The sequence below is a fragment of the Odocoileus virginianus genome, unplaced genomic scaffold, assembly GCF_023699985.2.
Source record: "Odocoileus virginianus isolate 20LAN1187 ecotype Illinois unplaced genomic scaffold, Ovbor_1.2 Unplaced_Scaffold_1, whole genome shotgun sequence".
Classification (NCBI taxonomy): Eukaryota; Metazoa; Chordata; class Mammalia; order Artiodactyla; family Cervidae; genus Odocoileus; species Odocoileus virginianus.
The window spans coordinates 1,552,623-1,570,200 of NW_027224263.1; the positions used below are offsets into that span (position 1 = coordinate 1,552,623).

At 37.9% G+C, this 17,578-nt stretch overlaps 2 protein-coding genes across 4 annotated transcripts in view; one reads left to right on the plus strand and one right to left on the minus strand.

The window, feature by feature from the left end:
* Positions 1–734: 734 nt before the first annotated feature.
* PSMD10 (proteasome 26S subunit, non-ATPase 10) lies at positions 735–9,233 on the minus strand. Of its 2 annotated transcripts, none has more exons than XM_020902199.2 (5): positions 8,992–9,233; positions 6,633–6,731; positions 5,350–5,496; positions 5,083–5,249; positions 735–2,372 (listed from the first exon to the last, which is right to left on the minus strand). In XM_020902199.2, the coding sequence occupies exons 1-5, from the start codon at positions 9,103–9,105 to the stop codon at positions 2,219–2,221; spliced, it is 681 nt and encodes a 226-aa protein (XP_020757858.1). In that variant the 5' UTR covers positions 9,106–9,233; the 3' UTR covers positions 735–2,218. The 2 variants fall into 2 exon arrangements, with proteins under 2 accessions (XP_020757858.1, XP_020757859.1); XM_020902200.2 differs by having other exon boundaries at positions 2,280–2,372; positions 5,162–5,249; positions 8,992–9,231.
* Positions 9,234–9,293: 60 nt separating this feature from the next.
* ATG4A (autophagy related 4A cysteine peptidase) overlaps positions 9,294–17,578 on the plus strand; it is a 72,301-nt gene continuing 64,016 nt past the window's right edge. For both annotated transcript variants that reach the window (XM_070462186.1, XM_070462187.1), the window contains exon 1: positions 9,294–9,413. In XM_070462186.1, coding sequence (XP_070318287.1) covers positions 9,404–9,413 — 10 coding nt within the window. In that variant the 5' untranslated portion in view covers positions 9,294–9,403. The remainder of the gene's footprint in view (positions 9,414–17,578) is intronic.

Consider the following 17,578-nt stretch of genomic DNA (forward strand, 5'->3'; position numbering starts at 1 on the left):
CATTAAAATGCATTCAATTTTAGGCAGTCAGTACAACTGAAAAGTTATAGTCATACACTGCCAAGTGAGGAGCTCCCATATTATATCAAACCTTGCTAACAGAAGAATCTGGGGGCTTGATCGTGTAAAACGATATGGAAACAAAAAGCAGAAAACATTGCCATGTAATGAATTCAATGTAGTTGGTATAGTTATATTGGGAAATCAAAACACTAGGGTCAACTAAATTGTTAAGTCAGAGATTATGAAGTAAAATGTACAATTATCTTGAATCTCAAAGAACCACACTGATAAGGCAGACTCCCTCCAATAAATAGGAATGTAATTTTTTCCACTCTTTTATTTATCTATTGTTTCCATATTATATTCCCAGTTAAGCTCTACTATTAAAATTGTCATCTTTCCTGAGTTCATTTTGAACATAACTGTAAAACCTGCTGAACTTGAATCAGTTTCATCTCTACTGGGTTTCCTATAGGGAACATGAAACAATCTGATCAATATCTGAGGCCATCAATACCCTCAGTTTTAGTGATTGAAATGTTAAGCCACTTCATTTAAAATGCCAAAAGGGAGTTCCCTGGTGGTCCAATAGTTAAGACTCCACAGTTCCAATGCAGGGGGTGCAGGTTGGATCCCTGGTCAGGGAACTAAGGTCCCAAGTGTCACATGATGCAGGCAAAAAAATTAAATGGAATAAAATGCCAAAGGCCTACAAATTACATGAGGCTTGGTTCCATCTGTATTGTTTATTAAAGAATTAAGATGAGTTTTCTTTTATATTCATAAAACTTACTACCTCAGACAAAAAGACTCAGCACTTTTGAATACCTTCAGTCCTAACAAGCTCTATTAGATACAACTTTACTCTGTTATCACACTAAAAACATTAGAAAGAAATTATTTCCCATCATCAATTCTATTTCTCGCATTCAATAAACAAAGTCTAGTTCTATAAGAATATGCTTCCCTGATTAATAATTGTAAAGCTCAACACTCAAAATACTTATGTAAAAGGGTTTGCATATAAACAACACATTTGTGTTTACAAAACTCATTTTAGATACCAGTCATTAAGTTTCTGACCCCAAATTAATTGAAGGTTGTGGACTCACTTGGATTACTTATTTCAAGCAATATTTGCAGCATAAAATTCAAATAAAAAATAATTAGAAGAGTCACTTGGAGTTCATTAGATTTTATGGCTAGTAATCATTTAAAATGTTTCCCTAAATTGAGATCAAGTTTATACTTATTAATTTTCTTTTCCTCCAATTTAATTAGCAATTCAGAAGATTTTTACATATTTTAAGTGCAGTTCAAGCTTCACTAATTTTACTGACTTTAGAGCTACCAAAAATTTAAAAAGTATCTTTATAAAGCCTTTAAAGGCTTAAGTGAGTATCTAACTGATGTGAAAGAAGAATCAGGAGATTCAGCATTTTATTTTTTTAGCTGCTGAAATACAAATCAAAATTCGTTTTTGTTATACATCATGGTAACAAACTTGACATTCTTTTCAGTATGGTGTGATTTAATATAGGTAGTTTAAAATTTTCTTTTTAAAAACAATACATTTTACTTTGGAGGGAAACAGCTCATTAAAAAAGACACTGGTACCCAAGTGATTATATTTCATTATTTTAGTGTTTATGAATGCCAAACTTGGACAGAATCCCCGAACCGAAAACTTGGTCCTCACAAGATGTAAGTATTCCTCCGATAACAAAAACAAATTAAACTGTACTGTCGGAAAAAACAGAAATATGTGGCATAGGCTTCTGAGTGATCTTGAAAAACGAGTTACGATGTGTTTCAACTGTATGGAGGAACATTCTCGCATCTACCTAGAAACATTTGGCAAAACAATTGGCCTGGTGCTACTGGGGTTGTTCTGCCTCAAAGGGGGATAGAAGGTGCGTGATAGGGTGCTTAAGACTCACAACAGCCACAGAATCACTTGCACAGAATTAACCAAAATTCAATACAGAATAATATAAAAGAGTAGAACAATGTCAACAGTTATTCAATGCCTGGAAAGCAAGTTGTAAGCTAAGAACAAATAACTCGGCAGGAACAATAGTAAACATGTTTATAAGACTTGGGAGATGAAAAAACTTCATCATTCATAGATGATGTCTTGTGCACAAGTACATTAGTTACCAGTACATTAGGGAACAGCCACAAAACTAACAAAGTAAGACTAAATCCAAGCTGCTTAGCTTTCCACCATTCTCTTGAGTATTAAACCCAGCCCACCTTTGGCCACTTGCAGGGGTGTTTTTTCTTCTTTATTCTCAATGTAAATGCTTGCTCCTTGGGACACCAGCAATTTTGCTTCTTCCACTCTCTCTTCATCACAGGCTAAGTGTCTGAAATGAAGGGCCACAGAGATTGATTAATCATTTCCAATTCTATGTAATGGTTAGGAGTTCTTGACAGGTAGTCTAAACTGCATATGGTCGTGTGATGTTGGAAAGTTATTTAATCTTGAAAGGAAAATTTATTTCCATGGAGAAGAGTGTTTCTAAGTTAAAATTCAGTGGAATATAGCTTTATAATCTCAGATCATAAATAACAATTCTGACCCTATTACAATAAAAGTTATCTAAATGCCAGCCTAAGGAACAATGCCCTCATTTTATGGAGATTAGTAGGTTATACCAAACACATATAATAATTCTGGGTTAGAATTTAGAAAAACCTCTATACATAATCTGCTAATAGAAACTTGTGTGGTTTAAATATTGGAAAAGCAGTCTATAAAAATTTTTATATCATCTAATTTTTATAGGCACTTTGTAGGTTAACAAGGTATTATTGTCACCATTTTACAGTTGAAATTGTAACAGAGGTTAAAGTCTTTGTATGTGATGACGACATGGCTGAGCAGTGAGTTGGGCAGGGGTGGGGTGGGGACCTTGTGAGGCACTTAACAGTTTACCGGGTAGAGTACTATACACTTAACATGTTATTTTATTTAACCTTAGGGAGGAAGGAATTTTACACATCTCATATTACAGATAAGAAAATTAGACTCAGGAAAGTTAAGTAACTTCTCCAAGTTATTTAATGCAAGTATTTAATATAGCTGTTAAGTGGCTGAGTTTGGATAGGGCAAATAACATCTAACTATTCCTTAATCTTTGGCTCTTCCCAGAACCCAACACTGCCTGTGACTCCTAAATTTCCTCCAGGCCACCCCCCCCCTTTCTTATCTGGAGAAAAGGGCTAGAACATGCATGTTTTTCTAAATAAAGCCACTCAGAACTACAGAGAAAAATTTTAAAACAGTTAAAAAAACAATACTTTTAAGAAAATTGAATCTTACTCTGGACTAAAAAGAAGACTCATAGAATTTCTGGTTCAAAAAAGTCACCATATAATAAGGAATAAAAGTAGCCAAGTACTGTAGAAGAAATATTAAGGTAGAGGATGGCTTCAGGTCATACATAATCAATGCCAGATGCATTTGAGTTAAATGAAAAACAGTAACTAAACCAAACCAATGCAATGTTTTTTTGTAAAACAGTAATAAAATACAGGTGACTTAAGTGTACATAGTATAATCAGTGTTAGTCACTCAGTTGTGTCTGATTCTTTGTGATCCTGTGGACTATAGCCCACCATGCTCCTCTGTCCATGGGATTTCCCAGGCAAGAATACTGGAGTGGGTTGCCATTTCCTTCTCCAGGGGATCTTCCCGACTCAGGGATCAAACCTGGGTCTCCTGCATTGTAGGTAGATTCTTTACCATCTGTGCCACCAGGGAAGCCCAAAAGATATAAAGAAACTGGATCTGCAATGAAAATGCCTGAGTTCTTGATTGTAGTGTGTGAAAGTATATTAGTTGCTAGTCGTATCCGACTCTTTGCAACCCCATGGACTGTAGCCTGCCAGGCTCCTCTGTCCATGGAATTCTCCAGGCAAGAATACTGGAGTGGGTAGCCATTCCCTTCTCCAGGGGATCTTCCTGACCCAGGGATTGAACCTGGGTCTCCTGCATTGCAGGCAGATTCTTTACCATCTGAGCCACCAGGAAGCTCCAAAATACAGGTAAATATTTATCTAACTTCAGGGTGAGGAAGCACTTTCTAGCTATGAGGGAAGATTAATAAATATGACTATACAGAAGTTGAAAACTTCTGTTATTTCAAAAAAAAAATAAAATTTAAAGACAAACTGGGAAAACATTTTCAACTATCATGGAAGAATGTTAATATTTGTACTATGTCAAGGATACGCAAATGAATCAGTAAAAATAAATTAATTTTCCAAAAGGAAACAGAGAAAGGGATATAGAAAGCTATAATTTAGAGAAGAAATATAGTCATAGGCACTAAAAATGTTTAGCTTCCTTGATAGTAAGAAAATGCAAGTTACAACTCTGAAACACCATTTTTCCTATAAGAAAAGGATATTTTTCGTGTTGGAGAGGGGTAATAGGCACTCTTCAACTGCTGTTGGAAGGAGGCAATAATACAACTTCTCTGAAAGTAATTTGGGAATATACAGCAACTGTTTTAAAATGTGTATCTGTTGACCCAACAATCCTAGTTCTACAGTAAGATACTAATCAGCAATATGGCCAAAGGTTTTCATATAAAGTTTGATCAATGCAGCATTATTTATAATAGTGGAAAACTCAAAAAAGCTTAAATATACAGTAATAGAGGAATTATTAAATTCTGGCACATCCGTAAAATAGCGTTGTGTATAGGCATTCAAAATCACTTTAGAAATATTTATTAACATTGGAAAATGCTTACAGTATGAGGTAAAAAGCATAAGATATGAAACTACATACACAATATGGTTCCAATTTAAAAAAAGAGTGTATGTAAAGTATGCATATTTACATATAAAATACAGGGAGGAAATACATTAAAATGTTATCAGTGGTTATTTCCAGGTGGCAAGCTGATAGGCACTTTGAATTTTTATCTTTATACTTTTATGTATTTTCAATTTTTTTGGCCATAAACATGTATTATAAGCAGAATTTAAAAAAATAATGTGTAAGAAGTAGTGCAAGAGGGCTAATGTCAGGTAGAATACAAATGACTGCTACTCGTCACTTACAGAGGAGTGTTACCCTCAGTGTCTTGGATGTTTGTGGAAGCTTTGTAGTACAGAAGAATATGAATCATCTTCAAGTTACCCTTGGCTGCTGCCCGGTGCATTGCTGTGGCCTCATAATGGTCCTTAGCGTCTGGATTAGCTCCACCTTCCAGTAACATCACAGCAATCTGGGAAGATGTAAAAGAAAACAATGCAGATATCTGTTAATATTTGTGTTTGCGTAGAGGTTTAGAACTCAAAAGAAGCAGCCTAGGAATGGAACCCTACCTCATGCCTGTTTTTGGAAGCTGCATAATGTAGGGGAGTACAGCCATTTTGATTGACAGCATTCACTTGAGCACCTTTTCCCAGAAGGGCTTTGACAATCTCATCTCGGCCAGCAGAAGCAGCAATATGAAGAGGAGACCAACCTGCCTGTAAAAGAGGTGGACAGAACACAAACAAGGCAGAAAAGTCACAGGGATTAATGCCAACATTAAGACAGGGTTTACAGAGCTGTGTATGAATGGTTTTAAAAAAATATATTCTTTCTCTTTCCCTCATTAAGCACTGCAGGATATTTGGAAATCAGATACATACAAAAGAAAAACATCCATAATTCTGTAACATGGAGACTACCGAAGTCTAACTCTAATGTGTTTTTAAATAGGGATCATAGGATATCAAGCTCCGTTAAGTTGTATTTTCCACAATTTCCACTTATCATCATGTTGTAGGAATTTTTCTGTCATTCTTTGGAATCATAACTTTATTGACTGCATACTATTATGTGGATATACATACTGTACTCAACTGTTCCTCCATTATTTTTCTTTTTTTTGCCATTAAGAAAATTATTTTCTCAAGATCCTTGAAAAGGAACCTGCTTATAAAAAGTTTTCACCCCTATTCTTCAGAAAGTGAAAGTGAAAGTCACTCAGTTGTGTCTGACTCTTTGCGACCCCATGGACTATACAGTCCATGGAGTTCTCCAGGCCAGAATACTAGAGTGGGTAGCCGTTCCCTTCTCCAGGGGATCTTCCCAACCCAGGATCAAACCCAGGTCTCCCGCATTGCAGGCAGATTCTTTACCAGCTGAGCCACAAGGGAAGCCCAAGAATACTGGAGTGGGTAGCCTATCCCTTTTCCAGCAGATCTTCCCAATCCAGGAATCAAACCGGGGTCTCCTGAAAGAAGTCTTACCCTAATATAACTAGTACTATTGCACTAAATCTCTATATAACAAAAAAGGTTCTAGGCCCTCATTCTAATATCTAGGCACTATTCACCAAAAAGCTTTTAACATAACAAAAAAGGGTTTGTAGTCTCTTAGAGGTCATTGCAATAAGACTTGATCTGCATGCTTACCTTAAATTACAGGCTATGAATGGCAAAATTAACATTCTGAAATAATGCTACCACCAGTCCTGTATTTGGTCACTGGTGCCATGCTGCAACTTCCTAGTCATAAAGGTTAAAATTTGTTTGTGACTTTAATTCTTGGGCTTCAGTAAACACCAGTCTGGACTCTAAAGATAACAGGGAATTTATCAACTCTGCGTAGTACTCACATCATCTTTATCATTCACTGGCACTCCAAGTTGCAACAAGAATTCAACAATTTCTGTATGTCCAGCTGAGCATGCCCAATGCAATGCTGTTCTGCTGTCCTACACGGGAAACAGAGAAGCAGTAAAATCAACATTCTTGAAAAGAAATAGAAGAACTAAGACAAGAAAGCAGAACATATTAATCCTGAGCCAGTGAACATACGGTTTGGAAACAAGAAATGGAGAGGACTGGATCCTCAGGTAGGTAACCTTAAACTACATTACTTATATACGAGAGCCTAAGGTTTTAGTACCATGCAGAGAATACATTGATGAATGTAGGTAATTCTGGGTAGAATAGACCCATGAAAGCAATAGAGCAAAAAACTTACTTCAGTGCTTTGGCAGCAATAGAGCTTTGGCTATGTACATATTTTTATGTCAGGCACTGTGCTAAAAATTTCACATCTATCATCTCCTGTAATCCCCATGATCCTATATAGTATATATTATCCCCATTTTACAGATTAGGGAACTAAGATTCCTCAAGGTAAGCAGCTTGACCAAGGTCACATAGCTAGCAAATGTTAGGACACAAGCCTGAATTTTCTAGATGCTCTAGAAAGAACAAGTGAATCTTATGGAAAGGAAATGTTCATAAAACTAGTTGAGATTCTGTATATAGCCATTTTAAAAACATACTACACACAGAATTAGAAAGCAACATTATTTTAAAAAATAAGCTAGAAAGGAGTTAAGTCATGTCTCTCAAAAAGAATTTCTTGCTCTTATTTTTTTTTGCAGTGACTGCTATATTTCTTAGCTCTGTGTAAAAGAAAACAGTATTATAAGCTTTATTACAAAAATTTCAAACTCATATAAAAATAGGCCAATCACCTACATTGTACAAATGTTTTCCAACATTTGCTTCATGTTTTTTTTCTTAAAGAGATTTTAAAAAACAAATCTTAAATATCATGACTTTTCATCCCTAAATATTTGAGTATCTAAAAAACACTTTGTTGTTTAGTCCGTAAGTCCTGTCCAACTCTCGTGACTCCATGGACTGTAGCCTGCCAGATTTCTTTGTCCATGGGATTTCCCAGCCAAGAATACTGGGTTGCCATTTCCTTCTCCAAAAAAATACTTTACTACATAGCTATTACACTGCTTAAAATTAACTCTAACTCCTTTATAACATCAAATACCCAGTCTGTATTCAGATTTCCCCAACAGTACCCCAAATGTCTTTTTGCAGTTAGCTTGTTTTCAATCAGGATCCATACAAGCCACAAGTTGCAACAATTGTTTAAGTCTTTTGATCCTGAATAGTTTCTCCCTTTTTTTATGCCATTGACTTGATGAAGAATGGTTAGAAGTATTATTAAATCTTAATTTTGTTAAATTAAATCTAAAGTATTAAACACTACCAGACCAAACTAAAGGCAAACTAGGCAAAGGGATTTTTCAGGTTGAGCAACAAAGGAAAGTTCCAGAGAAGTCTCCCGACTTCTAATTCTCTTCCCAAACACACAAAATGGAGATTTTTAATTATGTGACACTGTCTTGCTAGTGCTTAGCATGGTGCCTGTCAAACAGGAAGCAATCTATAAATGTTTGTTGGCTTACTGAGGGCACCATGAATCTTTCTAGAAACTCAGGGTGAAAGCATGAGGGTTCCTTAAGTAAGAGAGCAGAAAGAAATATTTCCCAAGGTCCACTCTCTTTTGTTTCCCTTCTGCCTAAACTGCCCATTCATCCTCCAGGAAAACCTCTCTCATTCTTCAAGATACAGTCGATCTTCCCTCCTTTGCAAAATCTTTAGGGTTACAACATTCGGCTTTTCTAAGCCAGATTAAATCAGGTCCTTCCATGATATGTTCTGAAAGCACCACGTCAACTTCTCTCCCGAAGAATACCACATTTAGAATCAGACATATGATTTGGGATTATTTTATACACGTCTGCTCCTTCCAGTAACTGCCTGACACACAAGAGGCGTTCAGTTACACATGTTGCCTCGAATAAAATCACTAATAAAAGCAAAGAAATCCATTTCAAAAATCCAAAAACTTTCCTTCTCACAGATGCCTCAAAGATTGGGCATTTCTGAGAAATGAGCTAAACGTTCTAGAAACATCCAAAATACAGCGAGCTAAGTACCGGGCCAAAGGGGGGGGGGGGGGCGGGGGACATTGGCGGTTTGCGGGGCTAGATCGTGCCGCTCTATCCCGAGTCCTGAGGTGACCCAGGGGTAAGGATAGGGAGGCGGGGGCGGGAATCCCGCCCTCTCGGAACCGGCCTCCCCCTGGACTGGGCAGGGCTGTGCAGCCACGTTGTCTCCGCCGCCGCCTGCGGAGAGGGTCCAGCGCTGCTTTACCTGGTCAGTCCTAGTGGCCAGGGAATTATCCGCCAGGATCCTCTCCTTTAACTCCTCCAGCTTCCCGGTGTAGGCCAGGTTGCAGACCATTAGGTTAGACACACAACCCTCCATTTCGCTTTCCCAGGATCACGGCGCAGCCGGATCCACCACCTCCTCACTTCGCAGGCTCCGAGTGCCAATCACAAGAGCCCGTAGAGCTCCACCAATCACCATCCTCTCGTCTTCCTTTGCTTTTCCCATCGCAGGGCGCCTCTGGGAATTGCAGTCTGAGCGCAGCTCCAGGCAGGGAGGTGCCTTCGCCACTCTCCCTGACTCTGCCCCTAGCGGCGCGGAACTACGAGTCCCAGGGTCCCTTGCGGCCACCGTAGTCAAGTGGCCGGTGGAATTGGCCCAGGATGACAGCTGGAGAATGGAGTCAGGTATGGGGAGCGGCTTCGTGTAGAACCGGGGTGGGTGGTCGCTGCTGGGGCACTAAGTCGGTGACGCGAAATGGGTGCGGGGTCATGGCAAGAGAGTTATGGGAGCCAAAAAGTCCTGTCCTGGGGGCCCTGACCTCCAGTGGTAAGCGGAAGGGAAGACGGTAAGCAGCTGAGTATTACCTCCTGAGCTCGAGCCAGTGCCTGTGGCCACCCTCCCCATCGCTCCTGCTGCTGCCAAAGGATTGGAACGAAGTAGGGGTTATTTATGCTGACATTTCGGTGGAGTGGCATTAGGGCAGAATTCTGCCACAACAGTGATAGCATATGACACTAAGGTGATGTGCCAGGGTGATGCCAAAGGCAGGGTGTGATGCCATAGGAGCCACTTGATAGCTAAGAGATCTCACGGAGTCCATGGCGTGGTGACATAACAACTTGAGGGTCATCTTGACTCTGTCTATAGTGTTGACTCTTTAATATCACCATAATAAAGGTGACATCGAGGTTTTGCTAGACTATTAAGCTAATAGTGTTTCTACTTATGGGAATCCTAAATAGTGCCACAGCAGAAGAGATGCACGGCTTATCCTTTATAGGGGATATCCAGACTGGCATCATACTATAGCTAAGTATGATAAGAGTATACTCCATAAAGAGACTGATTATATTTACCCTGTTATGGTGTAGAACAGGGCTTGGCAACTTTTCTGTGAAGAGCTACATAGTAAATATCTTTAGACTTTGTCAGTCAAAAGGCAAAATTATAGGATCTATACTAAGGAAGGACGGGCTTCCCTGGTGGCTCAGATGGTAAAGAATCTGCCTGCAATGCAGAAGACCTGGTTCGATCCCTGGGTCAGAAAGATCCCTGGAGAAGGGAGTGGCTACCCATTCCAGTATTTTTGCCTCCAGAGTTCCACAGACATGGGGTTACAAAGAGAGGGACAGGACTGAGTGACTAATATACTAAGGGCATTATGCCAAAACTAGGTAATGATAACAATACACTCAAGAAGGAGACTGATTATATTTATCCTGTAATATTGTAGAACAGAGTTCTGTAAAGAACCAGATAGTAGGCTCTGTGGGCTAAAAAACAAAATCGAAGGTAATGTGTAGGTACTTATATGACAAAGGAGAAAACAAATTTCAGCAAATGTTTATTGATAAAATTCATGGTAATAATAATTGAGCATTTATTTTAGGTGATACAGGACAACTAATGAGAATAATGGAATTCTTTTGGGGGGATAACATTTTGTTTATTTGGGGCTAATAGTATTCTCTGTTATCAAAATAGTTTCAAATGTTCATGATAATGCTCATCTGTAATGAGATTTTACACATTTCATCTTTTTAAATGTCTTTTCACACAGATAGGTATGAATGCACAAACATTCTTGTTATTTTTTAGTTAAATTTCAGAATAGTGTGAGGTTTATGGAAAAATTGGAAAGATAATGCAGAATTCCTGTGTATTCCTCATCCAGTTTCCCCTACTCTTCCTTTCCTATTTTTAATAACTTTGTTAGGATATATTTTTCATATCATAAAATTCACCCATTTCAAGTGTATAGTTCAATATTTTTAGTAAATTTACTGAATGATGCAACCATAATCATGTTTTAGAACATTTTCACTTCCCCACTAAATCCCTCATACTCATTTATTTACAGTTCATTCCCACTCCCAACTCCAGGTAACCACCGATCTATTTTCTGTCGCTATAAATTTGCATATTCTGGACAATTTCATCTGAATTAAATCAAGTAAGAAGTTGTCTTTTGTGCTTATCTTCTTTCACTTAGCATATTTTTGAGGTTCCTCCATACTGTAGCATGTACCAGTACTTCATTAATTTTTATTGCCAAATAGTATTACATTATATGGCTATAACACATTCTGTCTGTCTGCTTACTAGACATGTAGATTGTTTCCAGTTTTTGGCTGTTAAGAATAATGCCACTAAGGACATTGGTGTGCAAGTCTGTGTGGACAAATGTTTTCATTTTCTTTGATAGGAACATAAGGGTGGAATGACTGGATCATATGGCAGATTTATCTTTAACTTTATAAGAAACTACAAAACTATTTTCCAAAGCGGCGGCACTGTTTTGCATTTCTGCTAGCAATGTGTGAGGGTTTCTGTTTCTCCACCTCCTCACCTACATTTGTTGTTGTCTGTTTTTTTGTTATAGCCATTCAGAGTAGATGTGAAATGATATGTCTTTGTGGTTGTAATTTGTACTTCCTTAAAGACTAATGATGATGAGCATGTTTTCATTTACTTATTAAAACATACATACCTCTTTTCCATTTTTAAATTGAATTATTGTCTTTACTGACTTTTTATTGTTGAATTGCAAAAATTATTTATACATTGTGGATACCAGTCTCTGTAGATACATGGTATGTGGATATTTTGTCCTACTCTTGTTACTTGTCTTTTCATTTTCTTAATGATGCAAAAATTAAAATTTTGATGATGTCTAATTTATCCTTTGTTTCTTTTATGAGATGTGCTTTTGGTGTTGTACACTTTTAAAAACTCTACATTTTATTGTTGTTAGTATTTAGAGGTGTATTTAGAGGTGTATTTAGAGGTTACCATCACCACAGTATTATTTGAAACATTTCCATTACCTTGTGCCCCTTTTCACTTACACCCCATATCCACTCACAGGCCTGGGCAACCACTAATTAATTTTTTGTCTCTATGGATTTTCATTTGGGGAGATTTCATATAAATAAAATCATACAATATATATGAATCATACAAAAATCTTTTGTGTTTAGCTTCTTTCACTTAGCATAAGGTTTCTAAAGTTTTTCCAAATTGTAGTATGTATTGATACTTCATTTTAATGGCTAAATAATATTCCGCTGTGTGACTTTCCATATTTCACTTATCCATTCATCAGTTAGTTGGCTTCTGCCTTTTGGTTATTATGAATAATGCTGCTATAAACATTCATGTACATGTTTCTGTGCAGATATATGCTTTCATTTCTCTTGGTACCTATCTAGGAGTAGAATTGCTGGGCCATGTGAAATTCTATGTTTAAATTTGTGAGGAACTGCCGGAATTTACCAAAGTGACTGTATATTTTCCTCTCCCATTAGCAATGTATACTATTCTCCTCCACATCTTTACCAACACTTGTTAATGTCTATTTTTTTATTACAGCCATTCTAGTGGGTGCAAAGTGTTATCTCATTGTGATTTTGTTGTTTTGATTTGTAACAGCATGTAAACTGTATAAAGCGTGTTGGCATCACTTATGATTCAAACAGTGTTAGCTGTTGAAATGACTTTCCTACTGTATAAGTTTCACATATAAGTGCTCTTTTCCCTTGGAATTTTAGGTTGAATTAATTAAGAAACATTATCAAGTCTGGAGGAGGAGCTAATATCCAGGGCCATTTGGTGTTTGGTATTAGTGGATGAAGGCAGTTTTTCCAACAGGTGAAAAAATGTAAAAGTCATTCATACCTTCCTTACCATAAGGAAAATACAAAATGGACCTAATTTGACTTTCCGGATGTAGCTTGCTAATGGCTGGTGTATAGTGAAAGTGTCCTGTATTTAGTAGGGGTTCAATAAATATCCAGTTGATTTCAGAGGTACAGAAGGCCTGTTGTGTGGTACTCACAAAGGATTGGGTATAGTAACATTTTGCTATAATAATACATCAAGAAATTGGATTTGATTGCCAGAAACAGCTGGCGATAAACTCCAAGTGCCCCTACTTCTGAGTGACTTGTTTGGGTAACCTTTTATAGATGGTGTGTTGTGCTTTTAAATTATTTGATATGACTGGGTGGTTAGCTTTCAATTCTGAATCCCTTAAGGTCAAGGGTAAGGTATTCTTTCACTTTTTGAAAGCTGCAAGACAAATAGATCTCTAAGGGAGAACATGTCTTCTCTTTTGTTACTGTCCCCAAGTATGGAGGAACAGTGTGGTTACTGTTTATTTATCAGGAGTCAAAGGGGTGCCCTGTTAGGGATGGACTTCCTTGCTACTTGTGCAATTGAATATTCCCTTTTCTACTGGTCATCTAGAGTTTAGGTCCTAGAACAAGCCAAATCCATCATCTGGACTTCGAGAATAATATTTACAGATCACATGTGTCAGGTATTGCACTTTTCTCATTTAGTCTTTCACAACAACCCTTTGAGGGAGTTTCCATATTCCCGAGTCCCCACCTTTAAAAAAAAAAGAAAAAAAGGAGAATACAGGCACAGAGAAGCAAAATAGCATGCTTGAGGTCACACAACTTGGCAAAGGTTGGAGCTAAAATGGTAATCCAGTGCTATTCTACCCTAAAACCCTAGCACTTGACCACTGCAACATACTGCTCAGTATTGCTGAAGATAAAATTATGTGTAAATGAAAACCTCAGATAATGCAACACTAATTCCTGTCAGAGCTCTTTGGGCTGTAACACTACCTATGATTGTGGGGAAATGACGTTTTTCATGCTCTAGAGCAACACTTTTTTCTAGAGAACTTTTTGTGATGATGGAAAAGTTCTATATCTAAGCTCTTCTGATATGGTAGCCATTAGTCACACTGAACACTTGAAATGTATCTGAGAATTACATTTTAAATTTGATTTTAATTTTAAAAATTTAAATAGCTTCATATGGCTAGTGGTTATCATTTTGTGTCCAAGGTGGGAGAGGCAGGTTTCCCCTATTTGCTCCTTTCTAATTATCACTAAACATTTTACCCAGTGCAAATATTCTTTCCCTACCACAGCTGGAAATGAATATAATCTGTAGTGGAACAAACTTGAGGACATCCTACACAGGGCATACACAAATCAATTAACTGTATGACAGTCATAGGAATATGAAACTTCTTCATTCCCACCACTTACTAGATAAAGTTTGAACAACTAATCTGAAGACACTTCACGAATGATTTTTTCATTGTTTGCAGAATTTTTTCATTGTTTGTTTATGTGACTAATTGTAAGCAATTCATAATAGCCAGTTGGCTGGTTTAAGATGAGATATTTTAATCTGTGGCTCTAATACTTTTTAATTCATGTTTTAATCCTACAGATAAAAATGATCTTGGTATTGTATGTAATTGGCCTATGCAAATCTTCCCCATTTAAAATCTCTCTTCATAAAACTGCTTGTTGTTATAGACTATTATTATAAAATATTTTATTTACTTGCTCTTTGGGTTTTAGCTTCCACACTCTTGTTTTCTGAGTTATTTGCTTTATAAGTGGTTTATTTTTTAACTTATGATACATAATGAAGGATTCCCAAGAAGTTGCCAAAACAGTACAGAAATGCTCCACATACTCTTCATCCTGTTTAGGCCAAAAAACTAGGAAAAAAAACTAGGAAACTGACACTGGAATGTTATATATGTACAGGTCTATGTTATTTTATCACTTGGGTAGATTTGTGCAACCATGATTGCAACCAAGATGTAGAAATATTCCTTCACTAGAGAGCTACCCCTTCATAGGCACACCTAACACCCCCATCATCCATAACCCCTGCCAAATATGAATTTGTTTTCCTACTCTATAATTTTGTCCTTTTGAGAATTTTATGTAAATGAAAGCATAAATAATGTGATTTTTCCAGTTTTTTCTGCTTTGTTCAATGTTTGTGATCCATCCAAGTTGATACATGTATCAATAGTCTGTTCTTTTTTGTTGGTGAGGAGTGTTTCATGCTATGGATATACTACAGTTTGTTTAACCATTCACCTAATTAGGGACATTTTGGTTATTTCCATTTTGGGGCTGTCACAGATAAAACTATTATAAACATCTGAGTATAGAATTTGCACAGACATAACTTTCCAGTGGGCTTCCCTGGAGTTTCAGCGGTAAAGGATTCACCTGTAATGCGGGAGACTCTGGTATGATCCCTGAGTTGGGAAGATCCCCTGAAGGAGGACACAACAACTCACTCCAGTATTCTTGCCTGGAGAATTCCATGGGCAGAGGAGCCTGGCGGGCTACAGTTCATAGGGTCACAAAGAGTGCAACATGACTGAAGTGACTTTAGCACACACAACTTTCCAGTATTCTTGCCTGGATAATCCCATGGACAGAGGAACCTGGCAGGCTATAGTCCATGGAGTTGCAAAAAGTCAGACACCACTGAGCAACTGAGCACAACTTTCATTTGTTTGAGATATATGCCCAGGAAAGTCGTTTCTGGGTCATATGGTAAGTGTGCACATACCTAGTGGCTCAGTGGTAAAGAATCTGACTGCAATGCAGGAGCTGCAGGAGATGTAGGTTTGATCCCTGGGTTGGGAAAATCCCCTGGAGAAGGGCAAGGCAACCCACTCCAGTATTCTTGCCTGGAGAATCCCCATGGGACAGAGGAGCCTGGAGGGCTACAGTCCATAGTGTTGCAAAGAGTCTGACATGACTGAAGCGACTTAGCATGCCTGCATGTGGCAAGTGTATGTTTAGTTTTTAAAGAAACTTTTCCAGAGTGGCTGTATAGCATTTTACATTCCCATCAGTATATGAGATATCTGGTTTCTTTGCATCCTTGCCACTGTTGTCATTGTTTTTTATTTTATCCATTCTTGCATAGTGATATTGTTGCAGTCAAAATCTTGGTTTTCTCTGGCAACTAAAGCCAAATAAAATATGGAGAGTTTGGAGGAAATAGAAAGACGACTTTAATCTTCAACTGGCAGAGGGGAGATACAGCAGGCTCATGCCTTAAGAACTGTGCCCCCCCCACCATGAGGAGTCTAGGGACTTATATAAGATGAGGGCTTGCAGTCAGGGCTTGGCGATGAGGAACAAAGGTATAATGCTCTTGTATTCTTCTTCCATAGTAAACAAAAGAGTCTGAAATGCAGTACTTGGATGCAGTCTCAAAAATGACAGAATGATCTCTGTTCGTTTCCAAGGCAAACCATTCAATATCACGGTAATCCAAGTCTATGCCCCGACCAGTAATGCTGAAGAAGCTGAAGTTGAACAGTTCTATGAAGACCTACAAGACCTTCTAGAACTAACACCCAAAAAAGATGTCCTTTTCATTATAGGGGACTGGAATGCAAAAGTAGGAAGTCAAGAAACACCTGGAGTAACAGGCAAATTTGGCCTTGGAGTACAGAATGAAGCAGGGCAAAGCTAATAGAGTTCTGCCAAGAGAATGCACTGGTCATAGCAAACACCCTCTTCCAACAACACAAGAGAAGACTCTACACATGGACATCACCAGATGGTTGACACCAAAATCAGATTGATTATATTCTTTGCAGCCAAAGATGGAGAAGCTCTATACAGTCAGCAAAAACAAGACAGGAGCTAACTGTAGCTCAGATCATGAACTCCTTATTGCCAAATTCAGACTGAAATTGAAGAAAGTAGGGAAAACCACTAGACCATTCAGGTATGACCTAAATCAAATCCCTTATGACTATACAGTGGAAGTGAGAAATAGATTTAAGGGACTAGATCTGATAGATAGAGTGCCTGATGAACTATGGACGGAGGTTCGTGACATTGTACAGGAGGTAGGAATCAAAACCATCCCCAAGAAAAAGAAATGCAAAAAAGCAAAATGGCTGTCTGAGGAGGCCTTACAAATAGCTGTGAAAAGAAGGAAGCAAAAAGCAAAGGAAAAAAGGAAAGATAAACCCATTTGAATGCAGAGTTCCAAAGAATAGCAAGGAGAGATAAGAAAGCCTTCCTCAGCAATCAATGCAAAGAAATAGAGGAAAGCAAAAGAATGGGAAAGACTAGGGATCTCTTCAAGAAAATTAGAGATACCAAGGGAACATTTCATGCAAAGATGGGCTCAATAAAGGACAGAAATGGTAGGGACCTAACAGAAACAGAAGATATTAAGAAGAAGTGGCAAGAATACACAGAACTGTACAAAAAAGATCTTCATGACCCAGATAATCACAATGATGTGATCACTCACCTTGAGCCAGACATCCTGGAATGTGAAGTCAAGTGGGCCTTAGGAAGTATCACTACGAACAAAGCTAGTGGAGCTGATGGAATTCCAGTTGAGCTATTTCAGATCCTGAAAGATGATGCTGTGAAAGTGCTGCACTCAATATGCCAGCAAATTTGGAAAACTCAGCAGTGGCCACAGGACTGGAAAAGGTCCGTTTTCATTCCAGTCCCAAAGAAAGGCAATGCCAAAG